Source organism: Lytechinus variegatus, chromosome 13, assembly GCF_018143015.1.
Source record: "Lytechinus variegatus isolate NC3 chromosome 13, Lvar_3.0, whole genome shotgun sequence".
Taxonomy (NCBI): domain Eukaryota; kingdom Metazoa; phylum Echinodermata; class Echinoidea; order Temnopleuroida; family Toxopneustidae; genus Lytechinus; species Lytechinus variegatus.
In genome coordinates, this window is record NC_054752.1 from 24,363,219 (window position 1) to 24,377,535 (window position 14,317).

At 36.6% G+C, this 14,317-nt stretch overlaps 1 protein-coding gene across 1 annotated transcript in view; it reads right to left on the bottom strand.

The window, feature by feature from the left end:
- The window catches only part of LOC121426153 (vascular endothelial growth factor receptor 1-like), a 64,690-nt gene that overhangs the window by 29,482 nt on the left and 20,891 nt on the right, over positions 1-14,317 (bottom strand). Inside the window, exon 2 of the mRNA XM_041622334.1 lies at positions 5,042-5,431. Within this exon, the coding sequence (XP_041478268.1) occupies positions 5,042-5,431 (390 nt within the window). The remainder of the gene's footprint in view (positions 1-5,041; positions 5,432-14,317) is intronic.

Consider the following 14,317-nt stretch of genomic DNA (forward strand, 5'->3'; position numbering starts at 1 on the left):
TCTCTAAAACTGAAATCGATTAAAGTCTAATGATCAAAATAACGAATCATTGACAGAATATCACAAGATGAATAGATAATTGGTATGTTGGAAATGTACATAACCCCCCCCCCCAAAAAAAAAAAAAAGTATTTACATTTATATTGAATTTCACCTGTCAAAATCAGCATCACATAATTGTATGAGAAAATAAAATCTGATATGTAAATAAAACATACTGTTGACAACACACCCTATACATATACACAATGTATATCAAATTAAACATATTTGCTGTGAAGTGTTTGTTGTTGCTACCAACTTCGTTGACTAAATATTATTAAGGCAAAGACAACAGAAATACAAAAACAAAGGGAAAATTTCATTGAAAGTACATACATGTACACATAAAATTAAAAAACAATGATAAACAATGCAAGTAGAATAACACCTTTCATCTAAAATCATAATTCTAATTGTCTTTAATAAGGCTTCTATTCAAATACAACGAATGTGTAATCATAAAAAGGTAGCAGTGCATACTGTGTACATGTAAAGATCCCATGTGCATGTATATCTGTCAAAGTCCCATAGTAATTTGTGATCATGAATAATATTAGTATACCATTTCATATGTAATAATATGGATCATTTCTTTTGAAATTATATGAGGCCACTCAAATCCAATCTCAATAATAAAGTGTTTTAGATAAAAGTTATTATTGAGTGAAAAAAAAATTAAATATCAAGTAATGATCAACCCTTCTTGAAAATATTTTCATTGTCATACTTCTCTTGATTCTTCTCTGTTAATTCAAATCAATTTGTTATTGGAGAATTTCTTTACAGCTTGTATGGCCATTCTTCGGATTAAAGTCTGTACACCCAGCTTGTCTTAACAATTGCAACGATACAAAATTTAAAAAAAATGCAAATTATAATTGTTTGCCTGTGTGCAAGCAACAAAGGAAATATATAAAAAATAACATTGATAAAAATAAAAAAAAATATTCAGAAAGTTTCAAATGCAACAAAAACACAAAATAGATATAGTAAAGATGATTTGTGACTTAAAAAAATCACCAGTTTCGTGAATGAGTAAACGAAAATAACGAGTCGTGAAGAGAGAGAGATGGAGGGAGATATGGAGAGAGAGAGGGGGGAATTAAGGAGGAGACGGAGATAGAGAGAGAAAAAAAGAGAATAAAATAGACAGAGGAAAGGAGAGAGAAAGGGTGAGAAAGATGGATTATAGAGGGAGAGGATCGAAGAAAGAGAATCTTTGCCAAATCATAATTTAGATTGAAATTTAAAAAATAATAATCAAATGGCATAGCATAAAATGAAATATTGCTGGATAATTTGAAATATACATAAAATACCCCTTGGTCAGTTAGAAATGTGTCTAGATTGAAAGTATACGTCCTAAACTGCTTTAAGAATTTAAATTCAAGAGTCCTAAGAGTCACCCTAGATAAGAAAATTAGAAATTAAGTTTTCCAAAACCTTACAACATAAACAATCTATATCATATAAATGTATGTGCCAATGAATTGAATCTATAAAGCATAATGCTTCCGTGCCCAAAACTTATTTCTTTGGGGTTATTTTGGGAGATGAGATGGCATCATGTCATTTGATATAATTCTTAGTATTACGATTGTTATTACTTATTCTTCAAATGTTTTGGATGAATGAATGCCCGACTAATCGCTGCATTGAATTTAATTGACTTTTGGACATGGCTTGGCTCATCTAACATTTCCTGTCAAAATGGATAAAACCCATCGAGAAGCATCACAATTGTACATCAAATAAGGGGATATCATCTCATCTCTGGAAAAATAAAAATAAGAAATTATGATCACTGAAGTATTACAACTCTTCGAGTAACATGTATTCTTTAATGATCGCATTTAATGAGTCGTAATCATTTGTGCATGACTGCTTTGCAACTAGGTGAAATCAAAGGCTAATCCTTTCTCCCATGATATAAAATTAATTAGATTCTATGACAGCCAGGCTAGTTTTGGGACTTGGGTGTGTGTTTTTCAGCTTAGTTTACAGTGTTATTACGTGTAATGTACAGATAATGCATGGGGACACTGAAAATAGCCAATCAAAAAAAAATTCTTCAGAACTATGTAGTGAAAGTCAGTAAAAAATGATAAGAAACTTATCTAGAAAGCATGGGGTTATTTTTTTCCTGCAAATCATATATAACAGACACTTATAAGGAAAATGAAAACACAGACAACGATGATCTTACCTTTCCCTGTTCCATAAAGTGTGTCTGATATGAATTAATAAGAAGCATTTAAATACATGTTGCATGACTCTACTCTCTCTATATAAAAAATAGCCATATGATATATGAATTACTAAGAACATTTAAATACATGTTGCATGACTTCCCTTTCTACATTTTATACATCATAGCCATATAGTCATGGAGTTACATGCACAGAATCAAGGAAGCTTCGAAGCTCCTTGACAGAATCAAGGGCATAGGCTGGTTTGAGCATGGGGAGGTGAAACTAAAGTGGTATGGAGATGCACATCTTGGGGAGGTGGAACTTAAGTTTGGAAAATCAGACGTTGACAGCACAAGAAGGGGTACAAATTTCATTTTGCTTGCCAGTGTCGGAACTCCTCTGCCCCAGCAGGAGGGTGCAAGTGCATCCCCAGCCTATGCCCTTGAGAATTATCATGTGTACAGGGGCAGTACCAGAGAAGGGGGCAGGAGGTGACCTCGCATTTCCCTATGATTTTTCAACTATTGAAATAGAAGAAACATGAAAAGGTAGAAAAACAATGAAACAAGAAGAAGGGTATATGAGAGAGAGGGGAGTGGGAGTGTTCATGTAATTCTAGAAAACTCTAATATAATTCAATGGAGAAATAAATAAGACATAAATTTCCTGTCATCTTGCCCCCCCCCTCCCCCCTTATACAAAGTAAAAAGGCCCTGGCACCATCCCAGCGTTAAATAATATATTTGATGCAAGAATTAAATAAAGATTTTACATTTATCAATTTATGTGGATGAAAAAGAGACAGATACACATACAGAATACTACCTAAATATGAAATGCACTGACTAAAGGACAAATGAATATAATGGATATGAACACAAAAGAGAGTATTTGAATAATAACGGTACTACAGATGAAAAGCAGATATGCATGATACTTCAGCTCATATAATATGCACAGCAAAAATAACTCCCCTATTTCTATAAATTACACCTTTTAAATGTCAAGACCATCTTATTGGTCATGTTTGTACCCCAGTCCCTATTCATTTAATGTTCAGTAAATTCATTTGACATTACATGTACAAACCTGCACAGCTTACAAGTGATACCCTGTAAGGCAGTCAAGACTAGTGATGGTCAATTATGGATGAGCAAGGTTTGCATGTCTCATATAATATTGAAACTCTATACTCTATTGGTATAATGAACTAAAGAGCCTTACGAAATTTGTAGGCCTTTACTGTAGGCCTACGTAGATGTAAAAAGAAAAAAAATCATGCAATGGGGATGTGGATGTCATTCTGGGACCTATGACTGCATTTGTGGTATCTTTCGTAACAATGCAGCCATCAAAAGTTACCATAGTAGTTTATACAACATGCCCCTGGTAGTTCTCATAAAATAGGACCTTTAGCTTAGTTTTCCCTACCCTTGCTGGAAAGAACAGTGACACACAAGGTGTTCACAATGTGGAACACAGTCACAACAAGTGTGTTCACAGTGTGGAACACAGTTGTCTAGCTTGAAACAGTCTCCCACAGTGTATTCACAATGTGGAACACAGTCATCCAGTGTAATCCCACTGTGGAACCCACTGACCCACAGTGTATTCACGATGTGGAACACAGTCATTCAGTTTAAAACAGTCTCCCACAGTGTGTCCACAATGTGGAACACAGTCACCCAGTGTGTTCACAGTGTGAAACACAGTTGTCCAGTTTGAAACAGTCTCCCACAGTGTGTTTACGATGTGGAACACAGTCGCCCAGTGTAATCCCACTGTGGAACCCACTGACCCACAGTGTATTCAAGATGTGGAACACAGTCACCCAAAGTGTGTTCAGTGTGGAACAGTCGTCCAGTTTGAAACAGTCTCCCACAGTGTGTTTACGATGTGGAACACAGTCGCCCAGTGTAATCCCACTGTGACACCCACTGACCCACAGTGTATTCACAGTGTGGAACACAGTCATCCAGTTTGAAACAGTCTCCCACTGTGTGTTTACAATGTGGAACACAGTCACCTAGTGTAATCCCACTGTGACACCCACTGACCCACAGTGTATTCACAGTGTGGAACACAGTCATCCAGTTTGAAACAGTCTCCCACAGTGTGTTTACAATGTGGAACACAGTCGCCCAGTGTAATCCCACTGTGACACCCACTAACCCACAATGTGAGTCCCAGTCATCCAATGTAATTCCACTGTGAAACCCACTGACCCAAAGTGTGTCCACAGTGTGGAACACAGTCATTCAGTTTGAAACAGTCTCCCACAGTGTGTCCACAATGTGGAACACAGTCTCCTGTAATGTGATTCCAGTGTATCAACAGTGTGGAACAGGCTACCACAGCATGCTTACAATATGGAACACAGTCGCCCAGTGTAATCCCACTGTGACACCCACTGACCCACAGTGTATTCACAGTGTAAAACACAGTCATAAAGTTTGGAACAGTCTCCCACAGTGTGCCCACAATGTGGAACACAGTCACCCATGGTGTGATCCCATTGTGAATCCCAGTCACCCACAGTGTGTCAACAGTGTGGAACAGGCTCCTACAGTGTGTTTACACTTTACAATGTGAACCAAGTCACCCAGTGTAATCCTGTTGTGAATCCCAGTCACCCACAGTGTTCACAGAGTGTTCACCATGTGGAACACAGCATGAATTAGCTCCACACTATTAAAATTTGAACATTATTACAGTGTGAATCACATCTTCAAATAATCCACTACACTGTAAACACACTGTGTGACACAGTGTACTATCCAAAACCACATGAATTCCGAAGTATTTACCTTGAACATGAAGAGTAGCTGCTGCCGACCCCATCAGACCTCGTTGCTCAATCATGCAGGTGTACGATCCACTGTCCTCATCAACAACACTCGATATCCTCAGCGATGCTGGGGCCACCAAGCTCACCCTACCACCACTCTGGGAAACTATGGCAAGGTCACCGGTATAAGTCCTAAGGACGACGCCATCTTTTAACCATGTGACCGTTTGTTCCTGGTTAGACTGTTCTGGTTCTAGCTCCTGGTCTAGGTCCTGGTTTAGAGCCTGGTCTAGGCTTGAGGCAATGGAGGGCATGGTATAATTACAATGGAGAGTTGCACTGGATCCCTCAGTTACCTGGACAGTTTCTGGGTAGACCGTCACCATTATGCTCTGGCATGTCACTGGCACTGGACATATGGAATAAAAGATAAGTGATAGAATTAAGAGCCGGAACTAAAAGTAAACAAAGCAAACACAGCAAAATCGAGTATTAGGGCCTCCATAATAGTTCTAAAAAGCACACACTGAAAATTTCTTCAGTTTAAGATGAAATATAAATGATTCACCTAATAGTACGCCGAACATGGGTTGTCATGGTTGTAAGTACAATGTAGGACAGTTTCAGAACACATTTTACACTGACTAGCGTACAGGTGAGGGCGACTTTGTGGCCACGGACCTCCAAAATTTCCACGACCAAGAAAAAATGAGAATAAGTAAAGAAAATGAAACGAAAAGGGAGAAATATAATACATTCTTTTCTGGATATTAAGCAATTAAGTCAAATCTATATATTACAAAATCTGATTGTTGTATTTAAACGGCCAAAACAATTGTTCGCTCAATTCTCTGGCTCGCTGCAGCATTGTAAGATTTTTTCCGAATATGCTACACGTTTGTCTGCCCTCCCCCTCCCCCCAAAAAAATGGGGAGTTATCTCGCCGATGGAACTCATTATCATACAAACTAAGTAAAACGCGACCTCCTGTACCTTCTTCGTGTATCATCTTTCAATCATTTTTCTGAAGATTCAATTCAACTGAACACTAAATCACGGCGATGAGCGAAAGGGCACACCTAATAAGATAGACGAAGTAGGTTATGGACGTAACACAGATTAAACCTTTGGGTTTCGCAGAAGGCGAATTAAATAAGCGCCAAGAGACAACCAGTCATCACAGTGATCGAGGAATCGAGTTACCATGGTGATCAATGACCAGGCCGAAAAACGTGACAAATGTTACATTCCAACGTTTCTATTATTAAAGGGTAAATGACCAAGTTGACAACAGCAGAGCTGAAATCAACTGCGAAGCACGTATTCATAGATTTGCCGTAACCCCATGTTTAGTTTTAAATTTTGACACATGATATATATGTTAAGCTCAGTTATAGGCCTAAATGTAGATTCTTGAGAAAAATAAAAACATTTGTATTTAAACAAACATCAATCATACAATAAATTCATTATAATGTGAAAAACGAGAACACTAATCAAAATTCAAAATTTTAACAACATTTTCAAAGATATGGCAGCTTTCATCGAAAAACTGGAAATAACTACTCACTGTTACAAAGTTTCGAAAATATTTGTATTTTTTCAATTAAAAATTTTCATATTCAAAACGACTATATGAATGACAGTGATTTACATCGGGATTTTTAAAGATACATTTGTACAATTGCATTTGGATCAGTAAAGTTTAAATATTGCCATAGTAATATGGCCTACACGTTCGGGAACTTGTTTTTTTTTTATTCTAAACAGTACCTTGTGTTTACTGAGAGAATATCAGACTATAAATTTTATTATACGACCCTTCTATAGAAATAATGACCAATCATGAATCAATAATCGTCTGGGGCATGTCGAAGTTTCAATCTTGGTTGGCAAATATCACGTAATATATCAAAGAAAATATGTCGTGTCTATATACGGTTCTGTTCGGCAAAATGGACCTTGTATATAATTTTATTCTATTAGAATAAGAACAAACCGTACAAATTGTGAAGAGGTTATGATTCCAAATAACGAAGTAAACCTTGCACGACAAGTCCACCCAACAAAAAGTTGTTTTAAATTGAAAAAAAGAGAAAAATCCAACAAGCATAGCACTCAAAATTTCATCAAAATCGGACGTAAAATAAGAAAGTTATGATATTTTTAAGTTTCGTTTAATAAAAAAAAACAGTTATTTGCACATTGTGGTCGGTATGCAAATGAGAGGACTAATGACATCACCCACTCACTATTTCTTTTGTATTTTTATTATATGAAATATTCTAACTTTTGCTCCTCATTGTCCTGTGAAACAGAGTTTTCTCCTCACTGAACATGTAGAATTACCATTGTGTTACAAGTTTACGGTTCAGTCAAGTTGGTCCTTATTTTCAAATCTGTAAAAATTGATATATTCCAATTTAAAAAAAATTGTGCGTGAGGGACATCATCGACTGAGTTGTGCATATAACTGTGTTGTGGAAAAACGATCGAAACTTTATAAAATGTCATAACTTTTGATGAAATTTTCAACATAATGCTTATTTGACTTCTCTCTGTTTATTCAAATCATTAATCTTTCTTAGGTGGACTTGACTCTTAAACAGATTTTTAACTCCCCAAACCACAGTCGTTCTCATTATGCGAATATATTTGAATTTGAGCTCTGAATATTACATGCAATTATTCAGTTCTGCAAAATAGAAATGTGCAAGAGAATGAATCGGAGAAGACACGTAAGTAGAAGGGTCCTACCAGTGCAAACATTTCACGAATACATGTAACTATCATGACTATGAAGAGCTTAAAAATTTAGATTTTGAACTCCTTAATCGCTATTGAAACTTACTAACCACATTCTAATTATGCCGAGAAATCAACTTTTTTTAATGTAATCCTTTTGAAGGAAGAAGTATCATTTGTCATACTTGTTCTTCAAAGCAATGCAATGAATAGGTCAATGTATACAACATCTAAAACACAGAACAAGTAAAAAATGCCTAGTTTAATAAGAGCAGAATTGTGTGTTATGTATATTTTTGAAGCAAAAAACAAGATGATTTTTAAATTTCAAGTGCATGCGTAAAACCTACTGAGAAAGCCTATTCATAACCACGCTAAAGACAGAGTCTCATTAACTTTAATAGCCTACCAGCACGACTGACATTGCAAATATATGGCTTAGCAATATCTATATTTTTTAATAACAATGTCAAGATGACTAGTAAAATGATTGATTGGATTTTAGTATGTAGGCCTACTTGATTTTTTTAACACTTTTATGGATCTAGATAGATTTCAAGTAAGCCATCCAGAATTGAATTATGGTTTGCTAACACAATACATTTCTGTAACAGTTCGAGTTGACATAGATCACTGTAGATCTACATGTAATTCATTTGTTCGAGCTAAATTTTATTTGCATGAGGTCGACTTGTCCTTTAGTGCGACATGATGACGTCATACCGCTCTTTTCCTGCTCCTTTGCCCTCGGTAACATCACTTCATTTCCGATTATATTTGCCACAAAATGCGGATTCAATGCGGATTATTACATGAATGACGTTTCGTTATACATGACCAAAATCATATGCGTGTAAAGGGCGGCGATAAAGGGGGTGGGCAGAGCGGGCGAGCGCCCCCCCCCCCTCAAAAAAAAAAAAAAAAATAAATAAATAAAATAAATAAATAAATAAAAATAAATAAATACAAAAAAATGAATAAACAAATGAAAATGAAAAAAAATATGACTACTATAATTGTTTTACATTTTATAAACTCAATTACGAGAACCCTATAATAATGACAATCAAACGACAAAAACTATCTGTACGATTCCTAGATCTTATTGAACACGTTGTCTTGATTTCTGCAAATGCATTTTGCATGACGGGGCGGATGGGTAATGGTGGAAACTTTCAAAGGATTACTCGTGATCTGGAATGTGGAGCTTATCATTTGCCATGCGTGACATGTCGTGTAGGCCTGACGCACATGTACCTATAGAAACACGCTTTACTATGTTTACCATGTCTATTATTTTGGAAACTATATCGAGTTAGTGAGAACGTTGTTATGGAAATGGCGGCTGATTCTCTGACCTCCGATCCGGGTCATGACCTCTAAAAAAATAAAACGCAGGATTTACGACTAAACAGTGTCAAAGTACCATTTGTTTCAATTTATCTGACGCAAGCAGACAAAAACAAACACATATCCATCGTGTTCATATTACAGCGCACAAGCAGGAATACCACCATATTCTGCGTCAAAGGGCATGAAGGGAGGAGAGATCTTGAAACTAGGTTCTTCTTAAAGGACAAGTCCACCCCAACAAAAAAAGTTGATTTGAATAGAGAAAAATCCAACAAGCATAACAATCAAAATTTCATCCAAATTGGATGTAAAATAAGAAAGTTACGACATTTTAAAGTTTCGCTTAATGAGGGAAATGAGGGAACTGAAGACATCACTCACTCACTATTTCTTTTGTATTTCATTATATGAAATATTCAAATTTTCTCCAAATTGTCCTGTGAGACAAAGTTTTATTTCTCCTGAACATGTGGAATTACCATTGTTTAACATTTCATGGTTCAGTCAAGTTGGTCCTTAATTGTCAAAGCTGTAAAATTGAAATATTGTATAATTCAAACAATAAAAAAATAAAAAAAAACAAAAGAAATAGTGAGTGAGGGACATCATCGATTCTCCATTTGCATGTGACTAAATTGTGCACATAACTATTTTGTGAAAATAAGTGGAAATTTAAAATGTCATAACTTTCTTCATTTACATCCGATTTTGACGAACTTTTCAGCATAATACTTGTTTTAATTTCTCTATTGATTCAAAAGAACATTTTTCTGAGGTGGACTTTACGTTTAAGTGATAATCTTATGATAATATCCAGTGTCGGACCCCCCCCCCCTCCCGTCTTGAAGACCGGTAAATGTATTTACATGTACTTTACAAGAGAAAGCACCTCCCCCTTGCACCTTTTCAAAGGTGATGCCCTGTTTTTCTTGCTTGTGGAATATTCGGAGGGGAATTAAAGACATTTTCTGCCCCTTATTGGCGACCTCATTAGGATCCGCCGATGAATACAATCCGACAGGTCGACGCTTAAATGGTCATGGTGGCCTGTTTCCCCCCGACAGATTATGATGACGTAATCACTGACTTAAAAGAGTCCAATGCAATTGGAGTGGTGCTGTAATGCATGCAAGGGCATAAAATGAACTTTCCACGAATTGTTTTCACTTTGAATAGTGGTCATCAAAAATATTCAAAATATCGTTCGCCAAACTGTTGTTCTTTGTGATTACATCATAAACGCTTTTTGCATCGAATTCCGCGCTACATGGTACTTTTGTTTAATATCGTTTTAGGCTTTATATTTGGAAATAAATGCAAAAAATGATGGGCAGCCAAAAGGGCCAAAATTAACAATCTGAAAAAAAAAATCAGAAATTACTAGTATATCTCAGAAATACATGTAGTCTTTCAGAAATAAATGCAGTCTCTCTGACTTTCTCGGCAATAAATTATCTATTTGATAACATATATTCCTGCAAATGCGTGCAAATCTGTGATTATTTTTTTTCCAAGAATTGTTTTAATTTCGTGTAAACTTATGATTCTGCGGTTGTCTTTATTTCTTTTGTTGTTTTTGTTTCTGTACTTATCTTTATTTCTATATTTTTCTCTTTTTTTTAATTGTTTTTATTTGCGAGGTTATTTATTTCTGAATGATGGCATTGGTTTGTAAAAACTTACTGCTATTTCACTTACGATGTTTTTTTTTTTCTGAATGAGTCTTATATTTCTAAAATATTTTATCTATGATTGACAAGATTTATTTCTGAGCTGCCTTATTTCTCAATTATTTCAATTTCTGGTTACTGTTAATATATTTAACTCTGACTTCGTCCGGAGTAATGTATTCATTTCTGAATGTTATATTTGTGAGATACTACTTTTATCTTAAGGAGGTTAATTCATTTCTAAGAAACGGCAATTAATTTCTGAGAGACTGCATTTGTTTCTGAAAGACTACATGCATTTCTGAGATACATGTACTACATTTATTTCTAAGAGTTTCTTTTTTAGATTATTAATTTTGGCCCTTTTGGTTGCCCATAAAATATGACAGTCATTGCTGACCTACAAACATACCCTAACCGATGATGAGTAGCCACAGAATTCCCATGAGCTTGACCGACATAACCAAAATTTATCAAAACATTAACCACCGTATAACTACATGTAACTGTTGATTAAAAACAAGATTTCATGATGATATTTCAAAACCAAAAGTTGGTCAGTTCATTGTCATAATTGTAGTAGGCTTATAACCACTAACCTTAAATCTGATTTAAGCTTTTTCTAAACTTTATTATTAGACCTATTAGTTTATTGCAGGATGCTTTGAATGAATCCTTGGATGAGTTATGTGTGAATTCACAATTTTACAGCCGGAATTTTGACCTGTTTGGGACGATATTGTCAAAGATCAGATGCCAAAGGCCTAATTTTCCTGTCGTATATTCATCACTTTTATCCATAAATGAAATGTGTGAAATACATGTGCGAACGTGGTCTATTAAAGCCAAAATTATGAACGTAGACTTCGACAACACGAAACCGATGAGTTTAGCTTGTTTCTTACGTGTAGGAGGTCAGAAATGAATAATGATGGTCGACCTATAATCACGTATTACTCTCCTCTGAGATTGATGTTTTCAAAGACGGTCGATGTTTCAGTCACAACAACGAAATCACCTCCAAACCGACCGATATGTAATTGGGAATACCGTATATAGATTTGGTCGGATCGGATCGTTCCCCGCCGGTGTAACTGTGGCATGAGGAGAAAACAGTAAACCTGAATTGATGCAGAGATTTACTAGAATACCCAATGCACCATGTACTCTCTGAGATTGGGAAATATACCTCGTCTCGTTCTCAAAGGAGGAAAAACAGCCCGGAAAACAGGTCGATATATTGTCGGATTTCCTTACCAATTCCATAGAGCTATTCGGGCGTTTGACAGAAAAAGAATGTAGGCTATAGATTGATACCACAGGTTGATATGCATGTACTGTCTGTATAAATAGCTCTATGGTACATGCATTCCATTGATATTGTTCGCTGAGCTCACATGTATTTGATATCATATAAAAATGAACATAGGCCTCATAATATCGATGAAATTTCCCTTGAATATTAATTATAAATGTAAACACAATTCATCATTGTTGATCCCTTTACCTGTATATAGACTGTCATAATCATGCAATGTATTGGTTCTATTCATGTAGCCCCCGGGGGGCACTTACATTGACGAGTGGATACCATGCGCGACCAAAAAACACGTAAAAACGATGTCCTTTTCACGATAGGGCATGTTACGTACGTAACGTGATAAGGGTGTCAAAAACACAAAAATAATGAAAAAGGGTGTCTATTTCGCTAGGAAAATAACGTGTTTGGGGTCGAATTTGCGGGAATGATAAAACAAAATTAAAATGTTTTATAAAGGATGTCAATTTTGCCCCAACACTTTGTGTTTAGAGTCCGATTTGCGCGAGGTGAAGAAGGTGGGGTCGTACTAAACCAAATAAGGTAAAGCCGACGACCGAAGGACCCGTAACCTGTACTTGTTTAGGGGTTCATTTCAGGGAATATTTGCCACTAAAAAAGTATCGTTTTGTTTCCAGTACTTGTTAAGGGTAGGGTTTCACACGCCAATACTTGTTAAGGGGTGCATTTTCAGAATATGGAAAATACGTGTTTAGGGTGCTTTTCGAGACCCCATGGTCGCGCATGGTATCCACTCGTGAATGGAAGTGCCCCCCCCCGCGATGTAGCCTTGCATAGGACCTCACCATCACACCTGATGAACAAAATGCTCAATGCAAACACAGTGTTATTGAAGGTCCGCTGCAAAAAAAAGTTGCAAACAGAATAATGCGACTCCAAAACTTTTGAACAAAATATCATTTCAATTGAGAATCGAACTACCATCTCGCCTCCCCTCCCAGTATAAGTTTCTCATTAAAAAGCGGAGAAGTTTATTTTATTTTCATGTTTGTTTCTTGACATCTACCTTACACTCCAAGCGTATAGAGAAATGAATCACAGCAAGCAATCATGATAAACGGACTTTATAGTGGTTATGAGACAGCCGACACATCGTGCACCTATGTCATGTGATTTAATGATGATGTTAATGACCGTCATCATATATTGTGACGTCTATATACTCTCCTGGGATGAGCAATTAAATGACAATGCGGACTGCACTGGGAAATTTCGATGCGTTTCTGAATGACTAAAAGTGACGTGATTGAGAAACCGCATGCAAGGATCTTCTGACAATTATTGGTTTACATAAGCGAATTAATGATAAACATTACGTACATGTGTGAATGAAGACAGAGAGTGAATAAGAGAGGGAGAGCAGAACAGAGGAAGAGGGGGGGGGCTAGAGGAAGAAAGAGATTGGATGGAGGGTAGGACCATGCACCTATGGTAGAAGTAGGAGATGGGGAGGGGTTAGTCTGCTGTGCAAACCCCTCACTCGAGTTAAAGTAAGGGTCTGAATGTGCAGCCTACCCATGACTTGTGTACTGAAGGCCCTCTCGCTCATGATTGAAACAGCAAGTTTTGTATGTGCTAGTCTTTGCGTGGAGGCACGCTTGCTGATCACAAATTTTCAGTCAGGGTCTGTGCCTGCAGACTAGGGAGGGGGTAGAGGAAGAAGGATATGAAGGTGGGGTAAAAGGGTTGGAAATATTGCGGTGATGACCATGAAGATGTAGAGGAGAATGAGGAGGAAGGATGTAGGGGTAGAGAGATAGAAGATGAATAAGGGAAAAAATAGGTGAAGGAGAGGGAAGAGGAGGGAGGAGTGGACCAGAAGAGGGGGAGGGGGATGAAATAGCGATGAGGATTGGGGTGATCCGGAGGAAGAATCGCTAGTATTGTTACCGATGATCAAACTTTTGTTCTCAATACAAGACAAAAAATCTCGAAAAGATACCTCAAAAATTTTCGGCTACTGATTATATCCTTCCTCTGCGATGTGACCCGATCTTGAGATCAAAAGGGAGTGTTCCCTATCATTTGGTATTATGAACTTTCATAATCACTCTAATGTTCTAATTGTGCAGAAAAAAGGAAAACTCTGGTCATATTTTCGATTAACCTAGATTTGAGATTTTGTTTCTCAGTTTACCAAAGTACGCCGCTTATAGGGGGAATACAAAAATGAAAACGGAATTTCAAG